Source organism: Vicia villosa, unplaced genomic scaffold (genome assembly GCF_029867415.1).
Source record: "Vicia villosa cultivar HV-30 ecotype Madison, WI unplaced genomic scaffold, Vvil1.0 ctg.003993F_1_1, whole genome shotgun sequence".
Taxonomy (NCBI): domain Eukaryota; kingdom Viridiplantae; phylum Streptophyta; class Magnoliopsida; order Fabales; family Fabaceae; genus Vicia; species Vicia villosa.
The window spans coordinates 94,582-114,285 of record NW_026706353.1 but is presented as its reverse complement, the minus strand read 5'-3'; the positions used below and the strand labels follow the sequence as shown (position 1 = coordinate 114,285).

Here is a 19,704-nt window from a genome sequence, read left to right as displayed (position 1 = left end):
TGGTCCATAGGGTTTAACGAAAAAATAAACGAAGAAATTTTGTAAATGGGCCAGTTGATTGAATGGGCTTTTTAACTTTTACTAACCGTTTTCCGATTGTTGAACTAATTTTTGAAAATTGAGTGCCATACCTTGTCCCTCCCTAGTCAAAGTGAAATTACAAAACTATTCTTTAACTCTACTCACTCATTTCAGAAAATTTGCGGCCTGGTCGGCCAAAAGCTCAGATGGCTAAGACCCAAATTAACTTAGATCAATTACAGTTAACTCAGGGTATAAAAGTCATCCCACACGAAACGCATAGTACATTTTCATATCTCATTTTATTACACTTATCTTGAATCTTGAAATGATTTGGATGTTGGAGTGCTAACATTGCAAGTCTACCATCGCGCCATCGTAATGGAGATCAACACCATCGCTTCAGAATTTTATACCAATAGATGACATCCAATTATAGTTCCAAAACAAAACAATGATGTCGTTTATGGGAAGCAATATTCGATTCCCGCGAAATTCTACGAAGAGCTCATTCTCGTTCTCAAATCAAATTTATACCAGAAGTAGAAACTCAGTCAGTCATGACCAGGAGATCTGTTCCATCATTCGATTCAATTATCCATCAGTTATCATCGATCGAAGAATTCCATGGTGCAACGTCATCCAACGTCTATCCCTCCCTAGTCAAACTGAAATTAGCAAACTATTCTTTTACTCTTTAAAATGAAGGATATTCTTCATTGCGTCTTATGTCTTACTTAGTCTTTTTTTTTTAAATCCAAAATTCAAATTTTAAATTTCAACGCATGAAAACACACGCTAATTACAAATAAAAAAAATGTCTAGATTTCAAATTTCAAACACACCCAACACGCCACAACAAAATCAACCTCTGAACTGTGGTCATATTAAAATTAAAAATATGTCCGAATTTCAAAATCCGGATCCAACTTACAAATATTGAAATCTGGATTTTGAAATCTGGATTTTTCAAGGGTGGGTGTTTAAAGAATAATTTTGACGGCAAAGACATGCAAGGAGCTCTAGAACGAACGTTTTCTGCCATTAAAGACCAATTTTTACCTAGAACTTCATGTATTGTTTCTTTAAAATAATTGCCAAGATTTCTTATAGTATGAGTAACTATGTTTTTTTAGATTAGGTCTGTTGAGATTAAATTGATTTGATCTGTTGAGACATATGACTAGCTTTGTATTATTTTTATAAATTGATATTCTAGTTTTTATTTAGTTAATCTTGTTCTTATTGTTTTTGTGTGTTGACAAACATATGAATTGAAATTAGGTTTATAGTAATTACTAACCCTAAATCTATAAACATTAACAAGATTAATTGTTCAAACTTATTAACTGATCTAGAAATAAATAATTATAAGTTTGTGTACTTAGAAACTAACGAGCTTCATTCTCCTATTTTAACTTCAAACATGCCATAGGAATTAGGAACTTGTGGTTAAAATAGTGAGGTATACACCAAGGTATCGCGTATAACGCTTGTGTCAATTTTTCGTAACTCTGGAAAATCAACTTGAGAAAATATACACAATCATCAATAAGGAGAATCAGTGGATTCGAAACGAGATTTGGTCTCTTTTGCATTATTATTATCTTCCAATTATTTTTAAGTATTTTTAGCTCAAAAAACCTTTCAAAGAAAATCCTCATTTTAATAATTTTAGAAACCTTTTAATTACTTTGTCAAAATATAAAAGTCCTTGTGAATACAAATTTTATCACTTGGAACGAATATTAGTTCACTTGCTAAATGTTCATCAGACACCGTCATCGGACAAACAACGTGGTTAGAGATCTTTGGTGACTCCCAAAGAGACTTTGTTATAAATATCTTAAAGCACCACCATTAGATAATCACATTATATGACACCCATGTCTTTAAGAACCACCACTTGATCACAACACCAATTATGACTTTACCTCATAGTGTTGTCATCATTAACACCACATAGACTTGATCAACACTTTTGATGAGACATCTCTTAAGAGCGTTGTCAACATCAAAATCAAATAGATTATTACAAACATCATACCTGGAAACACATAGATCCACAACGTCATTCTTTTTTATGATGACAACACATCTTTAAAAAAGGTGGACAAACAAAGAAATAAAATTGATATGACACAGATATGACACAGATAATAAACAGATATGACACAGCTATTCAAGCACATAGATTACCAAAGTATAACAAGCATTTAAAAAAAAAGACTTCATTAATTAAAAAAAATATAATTAATCAAGGGGCGAGCTTCTCATAATCTTCTTCACGTGATCTGAAGTAGAATTCCCTTTGTTCAAAACCTTAAGTCTTGCAACAAGAGTTTGAAACATTGAGAACATGTTCTCAATAGTTTTACCATCTTCCATCTTGAAGGCTTCATACTTTTGAATTAAGGCAAGAGCCTTGGTCTCCTTTAATTGCGCATTTCCTTCGTGACTCATTTTCAAAGAATCAAATATAAACTTAGCAAAGTCTCTTTTGGTGGCGGCGGTGGTGGATTGGCCATTGTATTTCACAGAAAATTCTGGATCTTTATCTGGCACGGTTAAGTGTTTAATAACAATCAATACCAGAACCGGAGCTCTGATGCCAATTGAAGGTGTGTGAGACACAAGAAAGGGGGGTTTGAATTGAGTTTAAAGGTTTTAATTCAAATTATTCCCAAATCAAAACACAAGAACACAAGAACAAAAATAAATAACACAATTATTTTTATCCTGGTTCATTATTAATGAAGTTACTACAGTCCACCCGCCAAGGTGATTTTGCCTTATCAACAAGGACTTAATCCACTATAACCAAATTGATTACAGATACCACAACAAAGACTAATTGTCACTTGTTGGAAACCACAAAGACTAACTGTCAATTTCTTCTTGAGAATTTTGACTGAATCCTAGTCTCTTAAGGAACTACCAACTTCACTCGTTGAATACAAAGGTTTTGTGTTTACAAAGTTGCTTCTTGAAAGCGGATTACACAAGTTTTACATACAATCAAATAACACAAAAGTGTTAAGCAAGTATCGAACAAAAGCTCACTTGCTACAAGTTAATGAACAAAAGTTCACTTGCTTATAAAACTATACAAAGAATTAATCAGAGTGATTTGTGCAACGTTTTAGCGTAGTTTTGTAATGTTCTCAGCCATTTTAATTCTTCTTCTAAGTCTTCCTTTTATAGCCAAAGAAGAAGTCCGTTGAAGGGTAGAATTGGAATATTAATCCCAGCTATTTTGTTCCAACAGTCAGTGAGGGAGTGGTAGACAGTTTGGTACAATAGCACTGACCTAGCGCCACCCTATCCGGGTAATGGAAGAGTAAATACCATGTACTGTTTCCTCACGTGAATCCAAATTTGATCGTAATCTTCCAATCTACATAGGCCTCAAATAGTAGTTGTTGAAGTATGTTTAGAAGGACCAAAACTTTGAGTTATCAAAACTTAAGTCTTCAGAGTCTTCAGAACTTGTTCACTCAGAACCTTGTCTTTAGAGTCTTTCACAGGTACGTTGTACTTTTTAACCAGTACAAATTGCATCTAAATTCATCTTCAACTTCTAGCAAGATTATCATGAGTTGGTTGTTTCTTAAATCTTAAAGAGTGCGGAATTTATCATAAAAGATGTTCATTCATTGTTAATATTTGTGAATTTTTTGAATTGCGGGTCATGATTCATATTGTGTGATGTTGTTGGGAAATGATAATCCTACAAGAGAAAAAAGAAATAATTTCTTATTCATTGAAGACTTTGGTATTGCCAAATGAAAATAGTTGCATAACGAAGTTGAGAGTTTATGTTCCTTCTCAAAGAATAAGAGCTCAAACAAGAGGCAGGTAGGATATAGTGAAGATCAATGCAGAATAAATGCTTGGATCATAACTTATATTCAAGTAAGAGGACAATCAAGATTGAATGAAAATCTTGTGATTTCAATTGTGTGGGTTATGTACAACTGAATAAGGAAGGATTCAAATTGGAGCTGTTAATTTTGATTTTTTATTTAAGGATATGGTTCCTTGATTGTATAAAACACACGTTGTAAATTTTTTCAAAATAATGGAAAACGACGAAATTTCAGTGGCTTGTCGTTAGAGACTAGATTAAGCCTAAAGTTAAGACGAACACATTGAACTAAAATAAACCCTAATGCAATCTTCTTTTTCCATATCTCCTTTAATTTTTATGTATGGGTGGGTTGTATATTTTTGGGTTTTTCCGCTTATTTAAAATTGCTCAAGCTTAATATGTTTATAGCGATTTGTTGTATAAGTTTAAGTTTGATACTGATCAAGTCATTTGGATTATCTTTCTTGCGATTAAATTGTGTAAATTGTAGTATTAGATTAGTTCATTGATTAACATTACTACAAAAAGTGATATTCCCTCTCAGTTAAAAAATAATTTTTACCTTAGTTTATTGGAAGAGGTAAAGAAACGTATCATGGAAAGTACGTCACTTTTCCCTTCAAGTGAGATTCCAACTGAGAGAAAAACTTTAACACCATCACCAAGTAGAAAATTTTACTACATTTATCATTTCCCAAAAATAAAAAATACTCCAACCTTGTATATGGAATTTTTTTTTTAAAGAACCACTTTTTTATCAAAAATAATACTTAAATTAAATAACCACTCTTTTAAAAAAGTTATCAAAGTAACCACTTTCCAAACAAAAAAAATTCGCCACACAGTGCGACACATGCATTGAAATTAAAGAGGAAGCGCCACACTGCATGGTGCATGCACTTAAACTTTAAGATGAGGCGTCATTCAGTGTGGCTACTCAAACTGTTACCAAAACAACTGAGTAGCCACATTGAATGACACCTCTTTGTTAAAATTAAATGCATGCTCCAAACCGCATGTTGCATGCGCCATGCAATGTGACGTCTCCTCTTTAATTTCAATGCATGTGCCACACAGTGTGACGCCTCCTCTGTCTGGCAAATTTTTTTGAAAGACTGGTTATTTGAGTATTATTTTTTTAAAAAAAGTGGTTATTTAAAAAAGAAAATTCTCGTATATGTATATATTATGCAATAATTTGAAGTAACACAAGTAATTAACAATTATAAAAACAAAGTACGGTAAAATGTTTGGGCTAATTAACGAAAGAACTTCTTAAAATCATGCTATTCCTACTGTACATTTGAAAAGTTATTAGCTGTCAATTTTGATTACTTCCATTAAATTATACACATATAAAATTCCCAAATTTCTAATGGCACTATCTCCGTAAAATTATGCCGCGTCAAACTAGGTCTTTATTAGCTTGAGAGGAACAAACTTAGTCTCAAGGACAAATACATATGATTATCACAAGAAGAAAAAAACAAGAGACTTGAAGTTAAAACTTTTCACATACATATGATAATTCCAAAACTGCTTCACATGTGATCAACAAGATTCTGTGTCCACATCCTCTTTATAAACCAACAGATATTGTTTAGATTTCCTTGTGAGTGAGAGAGAGAATGGTTTCCAAGGCTCACAAGAGAACAGCCATGTACAGAAGAAACTTACAACTGCTACGTTCCATCACTTACTCCACTTCCGTGATTATTCTCATACTTCTCTTTCTATTCTCATCATCTTTTTTTTTCTTCTTCTTTTTCTTATTCTCATTTTATGTTCCTCCATGGAATGTTTGTGTGTTAATGCAGCAAGAGAAAACTTCATTGATATTGGAAGCAACCGAATATATACGAGATTTAAAGCAAAAACTGGAAGAACTGAACCTGTTAGCAGTTGCAACCGCACAAAAATTTGTTGATTATGATCCAATGCCTAAGGTGCTTATATTATTAACAAGAACCTGATTAACTTTTTTTCTTCGATCCAAACGCACATAATATATATATAGATAATAAATAGAGTTCTGAGTATAAGGGATATTCCAACCCGAAGATTCAGAAGAGAAACAACACTATATGGCCGAGCCCTATAAACTAACATGTAGTTGATTAAATATTGAATTGTGTTGGTTATTATTATTGATTTTTGTAGGTTAAGGTTGAGGCAAAAGAAGAGGGATTTGTGATCAAGGTGCATAGTGAAAGAAGTTGCAAGGGATTGCTAGTGTTCATCTTGGAAGCCTTTGAAGAACTTGGTCTTGAAGTGTTGCAGGCTAGGGTTTCTTGTGTTGATTACTTCCGTCTAGAAGCTGTTGGGAACAAAGTAGGTATTTGCTGATGATATATAACACAAACTGCTAGGAAATAGTTTATCTTTGCAACATATTTTGAGGTGCCATTGACACAATCAATTTTTTTTTGGTAGCAGGAGATCGGTGAAGATACTCGTCTTTTGAATGCACGATTAATCGAACAAGAAGTGTCTCAAGCTATTCGAAACTGGAGGGAAGTTACACAAGGCTAATGATCCAACAAGAGTTCTTGTATCTGATCAGAAAATCTATGGTTATTACTTGTTTAGTTCTCCTTGTAAAGTACTTTACATGGGTGGAGAAGCTTGTATCTGTGATGAATATGTTGAATTTCAATTTTTTTAAGGCAAATATAATATCTATAAATGAGAAGAATAGAAATAGTCCACCGAACTACATACAGCGGTGCTAAGAAAGCACAAGCAGTAGCAAGCTGATAGAACTAAACACTAAAGAGTATTACTAAAGAAAACAAATCAAACAAAAACAAAGTATAAACGAATACATCTCAATATAACTCAAAAAGGCTAGATGTTATTCCGTCTAAACAACCATCAACAAGATTAGTTTAGAGTATATTTGGATGAAGTATTTCAATGAAGTAATGTATTGTTTTGAGGAAATTTAAAATAATTTACACAAAATTTATTGTTTGGATACAAAAATAAAAAATTATTAAAATGATGAAAATTTATGGAGTATTTTATCTAAGTTAAATTTAATCATTTTGAAATGACACCAAAAATCAAAGAATTTGAAATTCCTCATGCTCCATAGAATGTATTTGTTACTATTATTTTTTTCAAATTTTATAAATTGGTCCTCATATTTTACAAAATTGACCCTAAAAAATTCAAAAAATTGCAAAATGGTCCTTAATAATTTTTAAAATTTACAATTTGGTCCTTCAAAATTTTAAAAATTACAAATTGCTCTCTACTTTTCCATTTTTTAATTTGGTCTAAAAGAATTAAATTTTATAAAAAATGACCCCAAATATCTAACAATGAATTGTCTTAGTACTTCATCCAAACAAAATAATTTAAAAATGAATGGATTTCAATTGAATCATTTGAATTGCTTTGAATTTTAAATTCCTTTAAAATTTCTGATTACCTCATCCAAACACATTATTATAGTGTGTTTGAATGAAACATTTTAATGAGGTAATGTAATATTTTGAGGGAATTTAAAATGATTTACACAATTTATTGTTTGGAATATTTTATGGAGTATTTTATCTAAGTTAAATTTAATCATTTTGAAATGACACCAAAAATCAAAAAATTTGAAATTCCTCTCATACTCCATAGAATTTATTTGTTACTATTATTGCTTCAAATTTTGCAAATTGGTCCTCATATTTTCAAAAATTACAAATTTGACCCCAAAAATTTTCCAAAAAATTGCAAATTGGTCCTTAATAATTTTTAATTTTTACAATTTGGTCCTTCAAATTTTTAAAAATTGCACATTGGTCCCTACTTTTCCATTTTTTATTTGGTCCAAAAAATTTAAATTTTATAAAAAATGATCCCAAAATTCTAACAATGAATTATCTTAATACTTCATCCAAACAAAATAATTTAAAAAATGAATGGATTACAATTGAATCATTTAAATTGCTTTGAATTTTAAATTCCTTTAAAATTTCCAATTACCTTATCCAAACACACTCTTAGAGAAGAACTAAATACTCCACTACTGTTAGCTGGAGATTTTGGCATAATGTTTGCGTTCTTCGAAGACATGTGTCTCGAAGAAAGAATGGCTTTAAAAGGCTATTTTTTAAAAGTTACTATATGTTTGAAGTATTTTCTAGGTCGAGGCAGGATGTAAATGGATTCTCTTCGAAGTTCAAAGAGTAAAATACTTAGGATATTCTGACATATTATTCGCAAAGACACGTTGCTTTGCGTCGAAGAGTTTCGAGCAGGAGGATTTGAATTTCAAAGTGTTTTGTTTGAATTAAGGAGGACGCGTGGAACTCCATGAATTTGAAGCGCATGCAAACGAGCAACGTGACATCTCATTAGAGTAGGACCGTTAGGGTCGAATTAGTATAAATAAGGGTCTTAGTGGTAGGATCCAAGTGTGTTCATTTTGTACAAATTACTCACAAATTACTCAAGTTCCAAGCGTAAGAGAAAGAGTTTTTGCTGAGAAATGTACGTGTAACACCATTACATTTTCAATAGTTATCCTTTGTTTTATAAACATAAGCCATTTAAATACCTTTACATTTCCCATCGAATCATTTACGTTTACAGTCCAGTCATTTCGAATTACTTTCTATAATCTCTTTTGTTGCATTGTATTTTACATTGTCCTTTTAACATCAAGTCTTAGATTAAAGCATTTCTTGTAGAAGTAAAGCTCAGAAATATGACTCTAACTATCATGATAGACACTTTTCGACACATGTCCTAGGATCAATCTAGTCGATCCTGCGAGTAACCAAAGTATACTTAATAATTTGGAGGACTAGCGATTGTTTACCGGAAATCACCGTAAACAAATTGGCACGCCCAGTGCAGCGGTGTCATAAGTTGTCTTTTAAGTTTTAATAGAAGTTTCTCATGGGTTTAGAATATATCAAGACCTTGTATGAACCTTAGGAGTGATAAATCTACGAATAGTTTACAACCAATTCCTAAACGAAAATATATTAGAAAAATGGTTAATTCATCTAGTGAGCGTGGAGGATAAAATCCCCCACAAGGGTCCGGCACAGCTGTTGCAAGTACAACCAATGTCTCGACTTCCGTGTCAGAATCACAGGCCATTCCTACATCGACAAGATCTATGGCCATAAGCAGTTCTCAGGCCATACCCACTTCTACGGGGTTCGTGGCTGTAAATACTTCAATACCAATGCCCACTAGGACAATACCCACAATTAGTTCGACCACAATACTCTTTTTCGTGAGTACAACAGAGATTCCCTCGAATACTCAGAGTCGCCCATTTCTGACATATTTTAGAAATCAGGTACATCTTGTAACCCCTAGGCCAACAGCTTTCGAGAACTTTAGGCATTGGAGGGAACATCCGTACGGAATGCCACCCTCTTATATGGTAGAATTACAAACTTGGCCATCCACATATACACAACCTAGTATGGTAATGTTTTCGCCAATTCAAAGTGCTGGTTCGATAGGTCGAATTGCACAAAATCAAGGTCCGTCGAACTAGTTGCCTACGTTGACTACAAACAATCAGGCAACGTTTAGGCAACAAATGGATGCAAGCAACCATGACATGGTTGGATTTCTTGCTAGAGAGATGAATAATATATTCTCTCTTCTAATCCAAAATATAAACAGGACTAATCATGAAAATACTGAGTCCTTCCAACAATTATCATCGCAAATGGCGCGAATAGCAGATTTCTTTGGGGCTCCTCAATCGACAAGACAACGTAGGCGAGATCGTGTAGAGACCTAGGAGGAACCAACTATTAACCAAGTACAGCCACCTAGACAAAATATTTTTGAAAGAAACATGGGGGCAGGGTTAGTTATGGTTAATAGGGAACAAGATGCAGACGAAATGATTCATAGTGTTAGGCAAGATAACATGATGGAAGAAAACAACTTAACTACCATGATCGAAAGAATCATGGCCAATAACGGCCTGAATACAGGGACTCGACGCCCCAATTATACCTCCCTTATAATGGATTTTATCTTGCAAACAAAATTACCAAGAGGCTCTAAAGTTCCCAAATTCACGAAATTCTCAGGGGATACTAGTGAGTCAACCGTAGAACACATAGCCCGATATATAATCGAGGCAGGGGATATGGCGAATAGTGAAAATCTAAAAATTAAATATTTCCCTAGTTCATTAACAAAGAAAGCACTTGGTTCACCACTGTACCACCAAACTCTATAGATGTGTGGCCTTACCTAGAGAGAATGTTCTATGAGCAATTTTATATGGGACAGACTAAGATAAGTCTCAAAGAGTTGGCTAGCATTAAGAGAAAGTTTACTGAACCTATAGATGATTATTTGAATAGGTTCCGTTTATTAAAGTCTAGATGCTTTACAATTGTACCCGAACATGAGTTAGTCGAAATGGCCGTAGGTGGGCTAGACTATTCAATTCGAAAGAAATTAGATACCCAATATCTAAGAGATATGGACCAATTAGCAGATAGAGTTTGATAGGTCGAACGATTGAAAGCTGAAAAGGCCAGAGTAAATAAAAGTTATAAAAAAGAAAGGGTAGCCTACATCAAAGCCGAGGACGCCGAAGTCGAAGCTTTCGATGACCCATATGATGTTGATGAGGTCGAAATAGATTTGGCTGAGTTAAAAGAGGCACCCCCATATTCTTGTAAGTTGTTAACTCCTTCGAATGGTAAAAACCCTGTCGAAGTAGAGAAGAATGACAAATTCCCTAAGAAAACATATACTTTCGACGTCACCAAATGTGATGAAATTTTTGATTTGTTAGTAAAAGATGGCCAACTGATAGTGCCTCCTAATTCAAAAATTCCTCTGTTGGAACAACGAAAGAAAAGAGGTTTTTGTAAATATCATGGTTTCCTTGGCCACAGAACCTCACAATGTTTTCTTTTCAGGGATCTAATACAGAATGTTATCAAGGATGGTTGTCTCACGTTCGCTGATAAGGGGAGAAACAACATGAAGGTTAATGTTGATCCTCTCCATGTTGCTGACACAAATTATGTTGAGCCCGTCTAAATTAACATGGTGGATGTGACTGAAGTTGGAGATTACGAAGCCAAGAAACTGGAAATAGGTTCGACTGGAAAGCAAGCTACTGAAAGCCTAAGCAACAACATGATATTCAATGTTGATGTTGAAGGTTCCAGTGGGGGAGGATTCGAACCAAAGGCTACTGAAGGCCTTTGTGGAAAGAAGAGTGAGGCTATTGAGGGCCTTAGGATGAAGCTTGAAAAAATAAGGATTTTTGAAACCCCTGCAGCAGGAGTCAACATGGTTAATGTAGGCCAACCCATTTCAGAGATGGAAGAAATGGAAAGATGCTTGATGATGGAGAAAGAGAAGGTAAACTATGGGTATCCGAAGGCCAATGAGAGTCTAAGAGAATACCTTTGGAGGTGTCATGAGAGAAATGCTCGGAGAATGTTAATATTCCCAAGGTGCTCGATCTTGCTAAGTCGAAGGGTTATGAGAACTTCGAAAGAGCCCAGCGAATTAGAACACAAGGACACTGGAAGCAGGATAGTCAGCTCATGAAGGTTTACCCGAGACCAGGGGAAAGTCTTCTAGGTTTTGTGGTATGTTGCCACAAGGCAGAATCAGAGGTCCTCATGTGTCCCAGATGTGGGGCAATTTATGATAGTGAGGTGGCAGAAATGTTTGAAAGGATGCCATTCACTGCTGGTTGGGATATGCATGGGTCCAACCCTAACATGTATGTCTTCGATAAAAGAGGAGCGTCGAAAAGGCCAGACAGTCCTCATCTAAAGGCTCGAAGGGTTACTTAAATACTTTTAAGCTCCAAGCGGAGATGCCTGTCGATAGATTGATGCAAGCTGGCGCGGAGAGTGGCAAGTGGCGAAGTTTCGATCAAGGCGGAAGGATAGCCATGGCGTATAGGAAGCAGTTTCAGGCTTCAAAAAAGGAGACATACAGGCTCGAGAACTATAAGGGGAAGAATCCCATGTCAAGGTCTCAATGGAGAAGGCATCAGAGAATGAAGAAGGCTGAAAGGGAGTCAGTGTCGAAGGAAATTGGAGAGTCCAGTAGCAGCAAAGTCCCTCTTCAAATTTCAAATATGAACAAACCCCCAGTAGGACGAAAACTGTTCGTCTCAGAAAAGGAGAATGTTGATCAAAAAGTCCAGGTAAATCCAGTGAAGGAGGAAGAAATGCTAACAGATGACTTCGAATCTGATGGAGTCTCGTCTGTAAATTTAAATTATAATGTGGTATATGTCCTACCTCACGAATACTATCAGGAGACTGAGGTCGAAGACTATGAAGAGGCGGACGAAGAAGAAATGGCGAAACATAAGCCAGTATGTTATTATATGATGAACATCGATGCTGTTGAGGAGCAAAATGCTTTCTTCGAGAGACCTAATCAAGGAATGAGAAACAACTTGAAGCCCCTCTACATTAGGGCCAAGATTGAAAGTGTTGGAATCAATAGAGTGCTGGTCGATGGTGGGGCAGCAGTAAACCTAATACCTCAATACATGCTAAAATAAATTGGCATGTTTGATACAGACATAAGGCCTCATAACATGGTGTTATCAAACTACGAAGGGAAAGTAGAACATACCCTAGGATTGGTTCAGGTAAGCCTTACGGTTGTTTCAGTCACAAGGCCAACTATGTTCATGGTGATACCGGCAAAAGCCAATTACAACCTTTTATTGGGTAGAGAATGGATTCATGGAGTAGCAGCCGTACCCTCGATAATGCATTAGAGGATAACCATTTGGAGAGAGGATGGTATAGTGGAAAATATTGAGAGAGATCGAAGCTACTATATGTCAGAGGTGAATTAGGTGAAAAAAAAAGTTTCAATAAGAACATGGCCAACATTGGGCCATGCCAGGTGGCTGAAGATATATATTCCCCAAATAAGAATGCTCTGTACTACCTGACTCTCCATCCCAACGGTTTTTAGTGGAATAGAGAGATAATGGGAGAACTTGAACATGCAGAACATATCGAAGGACTACCTAGAACACAACCAACTGGCTGGGACGAAGACGTTGAATATGTCTGAGTCTTCGTTTTTTGAAAAGATTTCGGCTTACATAGCCGAGAACAAAAGAAAGGTGGCTCTCGAAGCCGAAATAGCAAACATGGTTGTCTAAGCCAAAGAAGAAACACAAATACCAAGTCCTGGGGTGCACTTCATCCCAAAAACCCCTGACGAACAAATTTCTGACGAACAGGTTCCAGGCGAACAAGTAAGTCAAAGGTTGGATGCCATCTACGACGAAGAACCTTTGGGATTCGAAAAAGAACCGATGGTGTCAAGTGAAAAGATGTTGGCTCAAGATCCCCTCAAAGAAGTAGATCTTGGAGACATAAGTTTAAGAAGGATTACATACATCAACACAAAGCTAAAACCCGAATTGAAAATAAAGGTCATCGCGCTTCTAAAAGAAAATAAAGACTGCTTCGCTTGGGATTATGATGAAATGTCTGGTTTAGAGAGAGACTTGGTCGAATTAAGGTTACCCATTAAGGATGGAAAGAAGCCCATCAAGCAAACGCCAAGAAGATTCGCACCAGAGATCCTCTCAAAGATCAAAGCAAAAGTCGAAAGACTTCTTTGTTGCAGATTCATTAGGACCATAAGGTACGTCAAATGGATTGCAAATATAGTACCTGTTATTAAAAAGAATGGTTCTTTAAGGGTATGTATAAATTTTCGTGATTTAAATGCAGCAACCCCTAAAGATGAATATCCTATGCCTGTGGTAGAAATGCTAATAAACTCAGCCGCATGCTTCGAATATCTTAGTATGGTAGATGGATATTCTGGATATAACCAAATCTTCATTGCTGAGGAAGATGTACCCAAAATAGCTTTTTGATGTCCAGGGGCAATAGGCACCTATGAATGGGTTGTTATGTCTTTTTGGTTTAAAGAATGCTGGGGCAACTTACCAAAGAGCAATGAACTCTATATTTCACGATTTTATAGAGACTTTCATGCAGGTATACATAGATGATATTGTCATAAAGTCTGCTTTAGATGACAGTTATCTTGATCATCTTCGCCAATCATTCGAAAGAATGAGGAAACATGGCCTGAAGATGAATCCCCTCAAATGTGCCTTCTTTGTGCACGCTGGAGTATGCCTTTAAAGCAGAGTATGAAGCATTGCTTGCAAGACTTGAAGCTTTGATGGAATTAGGGGAAACCAGAGTCGAAATCAAAGGAGACTCCGAGTTAGTGATAAAGCAACTGACGAAAGAATATAAATGTATAAAGGAAAATCTGATTATGTATTTCGTCATGACAAATAGGCTGCTAAAAAAATTCGAATATGTGGATTTAAATCATGTCTCTAGGATAAAAAATCAAGAGGCAAATGATTTGGCACAATTAGCTTCAGGATACAAGGTGTCGAAGGAAAGGTTGGAAGAATTGATTCAAGTTAGAGGAAAAGCAATGACCACCAGGTTATCTCCAACTGATTTAGAAAACACACAATTAGGCTTCGCCAACCAAGAGGAATTTGAAGTGTTGAATATAGATGCTCTAACAGATACGGATTGGAGAAGTCCAATTGTTAATTACCTTAAAGACCCTTCGAAAGATACAGAAAGAAAGATTAAGTATAGAGCTTTGTCTTATTTCTTGATGGGGAACGAATTATTCAAGAAAACTCCTGAAGGAATTTTGTTGAAATGTCTAGGCGAAACTAAAGCTTATTTAGCATTATCTAGTGTACATAGTGGAACCTGTGGAGCCCATCAAGCTGGACACAAAGTGAAAAGGTTGCTATTTCGTTACGGGATGTATTGGCCCACTATGTTAAAAGACTTCATAGACTTTGCCAAAGGTTGCCAAGAATGTCAGATGCACGCAAGTATCCAACATTCACCTGCAAATGAGTTGAGTTCGATCATCAAGCCATGACCTTTTAGAGGATGGGCATTAGACTTAATTGGAGAAATTTGACCTACTTTACCCAAGGGCCAAAGATATATTTTGGTGGGAATAGATTATTTTACAAAATAGGTTGAAGCAGCACCTTTAGTAAATGTAGACCAAGAGGTTGTGATTGAATTCATCCAAAAGAAAATACTCTACATATTTGGAATCCCGAAAAGCATAACAACAGATCAAGGCTAATTTTTTACTGGTCGAAAGATGTAGGAATTTGCAAAAGAAATGGGGTTTAAGTTGCTAACCTCTACGCCTTATTATGCCCAAGTAAATGGTCAGGTCGAAGCTGCATATAAGGTGATTATTGGTTTAATAAAGAAACATGTGGTAAGAAAACCTAAAAATTGGCACAAGACCCTAGATCAAGCACTGTGGGCTTGTAGAACATCACCTAAATAAGCAACCAACACTACACCTTTTCAACTCACATTTGGACATGATGCAGTATTACCAGTCGAGATCTATTTGCAGTCAGTTAGAATTCAAAAACAAGAAGAGATCCCTCCAAATGTGTATTGGGAGATGATGATGAACGAATTGGTGGATCTAGACGAAGAAAGGTTGCATGCTTTAGAGATGATAAAGAGACAAAAGGAAAGGGTGGACAAAGCATATAACAAAAAGGTGAAAGGTAAAATTTTAGTTATAAATGATTTAGTTTGGAAAGTTATTTTACCTATAGATCGAAAGAATCAAGCCTTAGGTAAATGGTACCCACATTGGGAAGGCCCTTTTCGAATTTTAAAAGTATTTTTAAACAATGCCAATGAAATAGAAGAATTGGTAGAGGATCGAAGGATCCTTAAAGTAAATGGGAAGTACTTGAAAAAATATAAACCATTCATACAAGAAATTAAAATAATGGCAAAGTAACATTAAAGGAGCATATTAAAACGAAAATGGTATAAGTATGAACGCCAAAATGACAATATTCTGATAGTACAAAACAAAATTTAGAAAGTAAATATCCAGAAGCATTACAAAGAAAAGTACAACGCAGGTCAGAGTCTGCGAAATAAAAAAACCAAAAGATATGTTGGAGCAATCACATATCAAAGTCAGCTGGAAGAGAAGCTTTCATCTGGGCATATTGAGAAGTAGACACAGCTAAGCGACGTTCGATCAGGGTTTGTGTCTCTTTAACTCTTCGATTTTTGGCTCCAATTGTTGGGCCTTCTCGATGTGTTGGATACCCATTTGGACTTCTTCGTCTATCTCCTGTCGGTCAGGCTTTCAGATCTCGCCCTAACGATCCTCTGCAACCCATATCTTTCCTTTTGGTCGATTGATCTCTTCCTTCCAAGATTTGATATTATCTTCACAGGCTTTATACTCCGTTTGGTACTTCGAATGTTCAAGCTCCATAGCTTCGACCTTGTTAGTTGATTCACTGGAAGCATTCCATGTTGAAGTTTGGGCACTCACTTTTGCATTTAGCTTCTGAGAAACCTCGTGCCTTCGCAGGTGATCTGATTGGAGCTGGTCAAGTAAGAAGCCCAGTGAGATTAATACCTGTGAAACCTCTTCAGAGATGTTGAGCAAATCTACTTTTTTAGCAAGCTCTTCAGGCCAAAGCAAATGGTGGCATCCTTTCATATCGCCTGAACCAAGTCAACATCAAAGAATTTTTCTTCTATCTGGCGAAGAAGACTCTGGCCAGGTGATTCTGCAATTTTTCCACCAGAAACTGTCGAAGACACCCCACCCTTGCTAGACGAACTACTCCTCGCACTCATCACAGCTTTGAGAAAACCAGTAGGATTTGTAGCCTTGAGAGTTTCCAACTCAGCTGGAGAAGATAATGGAGGAGTATTGGTCGAAACAGTTGCATGTATGGTGACTTTCCAAAAGGGTTGTCTTGTTCCTTTTTAGATTCGATTTGGCTAGAAGCTCCATCTTTAGTTTCGTTTCCATCCCTAGGATCAGCTTCGTCGCTCTCTGCAGACTGTTCGTCTCCCTCCTCAATATTGGATAACTGAGGGTTATCCTCCATGTCGATGTCTTGATCAATATGGGGAATTTCTGGGGATGAATCATTTGAAAGATCGTCTTTGACTTGCTCAATGTTTTGCACAATTTTCGGAGCACCATCACTTTAAGTTTCTGAAGTGAGAAGAGGATTGGCTTGTGAAGTCTGTTTTGGAGAAACTGCAAGAATCATCAAATCCTCAATCAGATCTTTCGAAGAAAAAACCTTATTTAATAAAGCAGATAGACATAAGAGTTGTGGATTTCGACGATGGGGGTGTTCCCAGCAGGCTTTTGAAGCTGTTCGTCAGATGATTTTTGACCACTCGAAGCTGTGGGCTTCGAAGTCCCAAACTCTTTCTCATGGACCAAAGAAGTAGTGGCTCTTTGCCTTTTCTTGGTCACCAATTTGGTGTGAGGAGGAGACCTATCCTCACCGCCCGATTCAATCGTGATGCTTTCAGGGGCACCTTTCCTCTTTTTTGGGGTTGGTGGTGGTTTTCGAGTATTCTGAAAAGAAATGTGTTAGAATTACGTAAAAAATCGAAAGTTTTGCAAACCAAAAAGGAAACGTTAATTACCACAGGTTTTGGTTTGCTGGTCTTGCTAGAGTCTTCGCTATTCTTTTTGTCCTTCGAAGGAACGACAAGCTTACGAGTGTTGGCAGCAGGTTCCTTGATGTTATGCTTTTGACTAAGAGTTGTAATCAAGGCAAGACGAGTTAATATAAAGGCAGAAAAGGAAGAAATAAAAGTATCAATCGATATGTTTCTTCAGTTCCAAACCTTCGGGTATTGGAGTTAGAACAAGAATGTGTTCTAGGCCAATATGAAGATGCCCTTTGAAATTGCCCAAGGTATGCTTAGTCGGAACCACTCGTTTGGCACGTTGTTTGGATTCTTCGCAAAGAATTTTTGGGACATTCCCACAAACAAACCAGTCTGGAAAAGGAGGACTTAAAGCCACACCAAAATCAGCACTGAGTAACGGAGGGAATTTTGGAGGATACATTTTGAAAGTCGTCTCATAACGTTGTTCATGACGAACGCATGAAGGTAATTTCAATTTGTCCAGTTTTTAAGAAAACTTTTCGCGTAAAGTAATTGTTGCCTCACTAACGGTCCGATTAAGATCACTGGGCCTATAGGTAGTTTCAAAGAATTTTTGGAACGCTTGTATTTCTTTAATATTTGACAAAGTACCTTTCTGGAAACGCTCTTGCGTAGAAGTAAAAGCCTCAATCAGTTCGCGCAAAACACCAGCAATATCGAAGATTTGTTGGTTGTAGTAGTCAGCCCACCATTTGTGAAATTCCATGGTGGTATAAAATGTAGGTTCGAAAGAGATGGGAGTAAGGGAGGTGACGCCAATATATCTGGCAGTTTTTGATTCGAAGCTCTCTTCGATCGAATACATGGTGTGCAAACACATATGACTTTTTTTGTCATACAAACATTTGGGTTTAAGTTGAACAAGCCCAAACTATCTCGAAACGTGATTGGGTTGGTAGCTAAGAAGGCCATAGTGACTATTCGTTATTCGCAGTCGATGGTACAACATTTTAGGAGTTAAAAAGGCCTCCCAAATGGCCATTGATTCAGCATGTTGATCTGGAGAAGAAGCAGAAAATTCTCGTGTAAACCATTCAGGGCCCACTTTCCTTTTGACAAATGGAGCCATTGAAGGGCTAAAATAATAAAGTCGAGCAAACATCATTATATAGGCTCGAAATGCCTCTGGGAGTTGACCTCTGTAACTCGGTGAACTGACTTTTATTTTTATAAGCAACTATGTTGCGGTGAGAATGAGTCGCCACCGACTTTTATTTTGTCCAATTTTGGGAAAGGTAAAAAGTACAGAAAAGACCTTTTAAAAAGAAAACGGGCTCGGGGGGTAAGTTATGAAAAGGGAAGGTGTAAGCACCCTTTTCATCCGTAGTTATCTACGGGCTCTTAGTTTGCTTAGCTCATGTTTGTTTGAAATACTTGATTTGTTTGAAAGAGTTTTTCTTTTTGAATAAAAGGACTTTAGCTTAAAAGCGTAGCCTTTGTTTTTGAAAGGAGTGTGAAAATAGTTTTTGTATTTGAGCAAGCAATCTAAGAGCACTACCCTAATAGTTGGTCTTTTCCTATGCTTTTTAAAGTTCCTAGGACGATCCATACTATATAGAAGTAGGTAGTCCTTGTTTATATTGGACGTGTTCGGGACAATCGAAGGGTCATCGGATGGTCATAGAGGGCAACATGTAAGGACGTCTTAGCATTCGAAGGGACGGTCATCGTTTTATCGCAGGCAACTCGAAGGGACTATGATGACGTTAATCGGAGGCAACCTTGCTAAGACATCCATACGTTCGAGGGACTTGACCATGTGTTCGAAGGCAACCAAGAGGGGCGTACCCTATAGGTGAGTGAGTGCGGGTGTGTTAGATTCAGTTATTTAATCTTGAGTTAGTTAGCTAGCGTTCAGTTATTAGTCTTGCCATACAATCCTATTTACTAACAGTTAAAATATTTACAGATATTTAGCGTGCGGAAAGGTAAAGATTCCTACGCTATTACATCGCTTCGGGGAGGGGATTACAAACTTAAATCAACGGGGATAAAAATTATTACAACCCCAAACAAAACTTAAAGCGGAAACGAAATATATACAAAATTAACAAATTATAAATGTCCATAGAAAAATAATCCATTTGCTTAAAGACGGTAGTACCTCGCATAAACAAACAAAAGTTAGTACGGATATAGGAAATGATTCATAGAATATTGATAAGATTATAAACAAATGATGATGAAAATTAACTAAGAATATAAAAGTGGAAAATTAAAATTAATGGCTTGTTTTTTGTATTAAATAAATAATAAAATAATGGTGCAAATGTT

At 36.2% G+C, this 19,704-nt stretch overlaps 2 protein-coding genes across 5 annotated transcripts; both read left to right on the top strand.

The window, feature by feature from the left end:
- Window positions 1-5,429: 5,429 nt before the first annotated feature.
- On the top strand, window positions 5,430-6,595 carry LOC131641713 (uncharacterized). 4 transcript variants are annotated; one of them, XM_058912014.1, is made up of 4 exons: window positions 5,430-5,601; window positions 5,710-5,838; window positions 6,053-6,227; window positions 6,326-6,595. In XM_058912014.1, exons 1-4 carry the CDS (start codon window positions 5,521-5,523, stop codon window positions 6,337-6,339), a joined length of 399 nt encoding a protein of 132 aa, XP_058767997.1. In that variant the 5' UTR covers window positions 5,430-5,520; the 3' UTR covers window positions 6,340-6,595. The 4 variants fall into 4 exon arrangements, with proteins under 4 accessions (XP_058767997.1, XP_058767998.1, XP_058767995.1 ...); XM_058912015.1 differs by having other exon boundaries at window positions 5,431-5,601; window positions 6,329-6,595; XM_058912012.1 differs by having other exon boundaries at window positions 5,434-5,601; window positions 6,053-6,223.
- Window positions 6,596-14,194: 7,599 nt separating this feature from the next.
- LOC131641716 (uncharacterized) lies at window positions 14,195-14,821 on the top strand. Its single transcript, XM_058912016.1, has one exon. It carries the CDS (start codon window positions 14,195-14,197, stop codon window positions 14,819-14,821), a length of 627 nt encoding a protein of 208 aa, XP_058767999.1.
- The last annotated feature ends 4,883 nt before the right edge of the window (window positions 14,822-19,704 follow it).

Coding starts and splice junctions, on each gene's coding strand:
- LOC131641713 (XM_058912012.1), top strand. CDS start 5,521: ATGGTTTCCAAGGCTCACAAGAGAACAGCCATGTACAGAAGAAACTTA. Junction 5,839..6,052: donor ATTATGATCCAATGCCTAAG/GTGCTTATATTA, acceptor TGATTTTTGTAG/GTTAAGGTTGAGGCAAAAGA. Junction 6,224..6,325: donor TAGAAGCTGTTGGGAACAAA/GTAGGTATTTGC, acceptor TTTTTTTGGTAG/CAGGAGATCGGTGAAGATAC.
- LOC131641716 (XM_058912016.1), top strand. CDS start 14,195: ATGACAAATAGGCTGCTAAAAAAATTCGAATATGTGGATTTAAATCAT.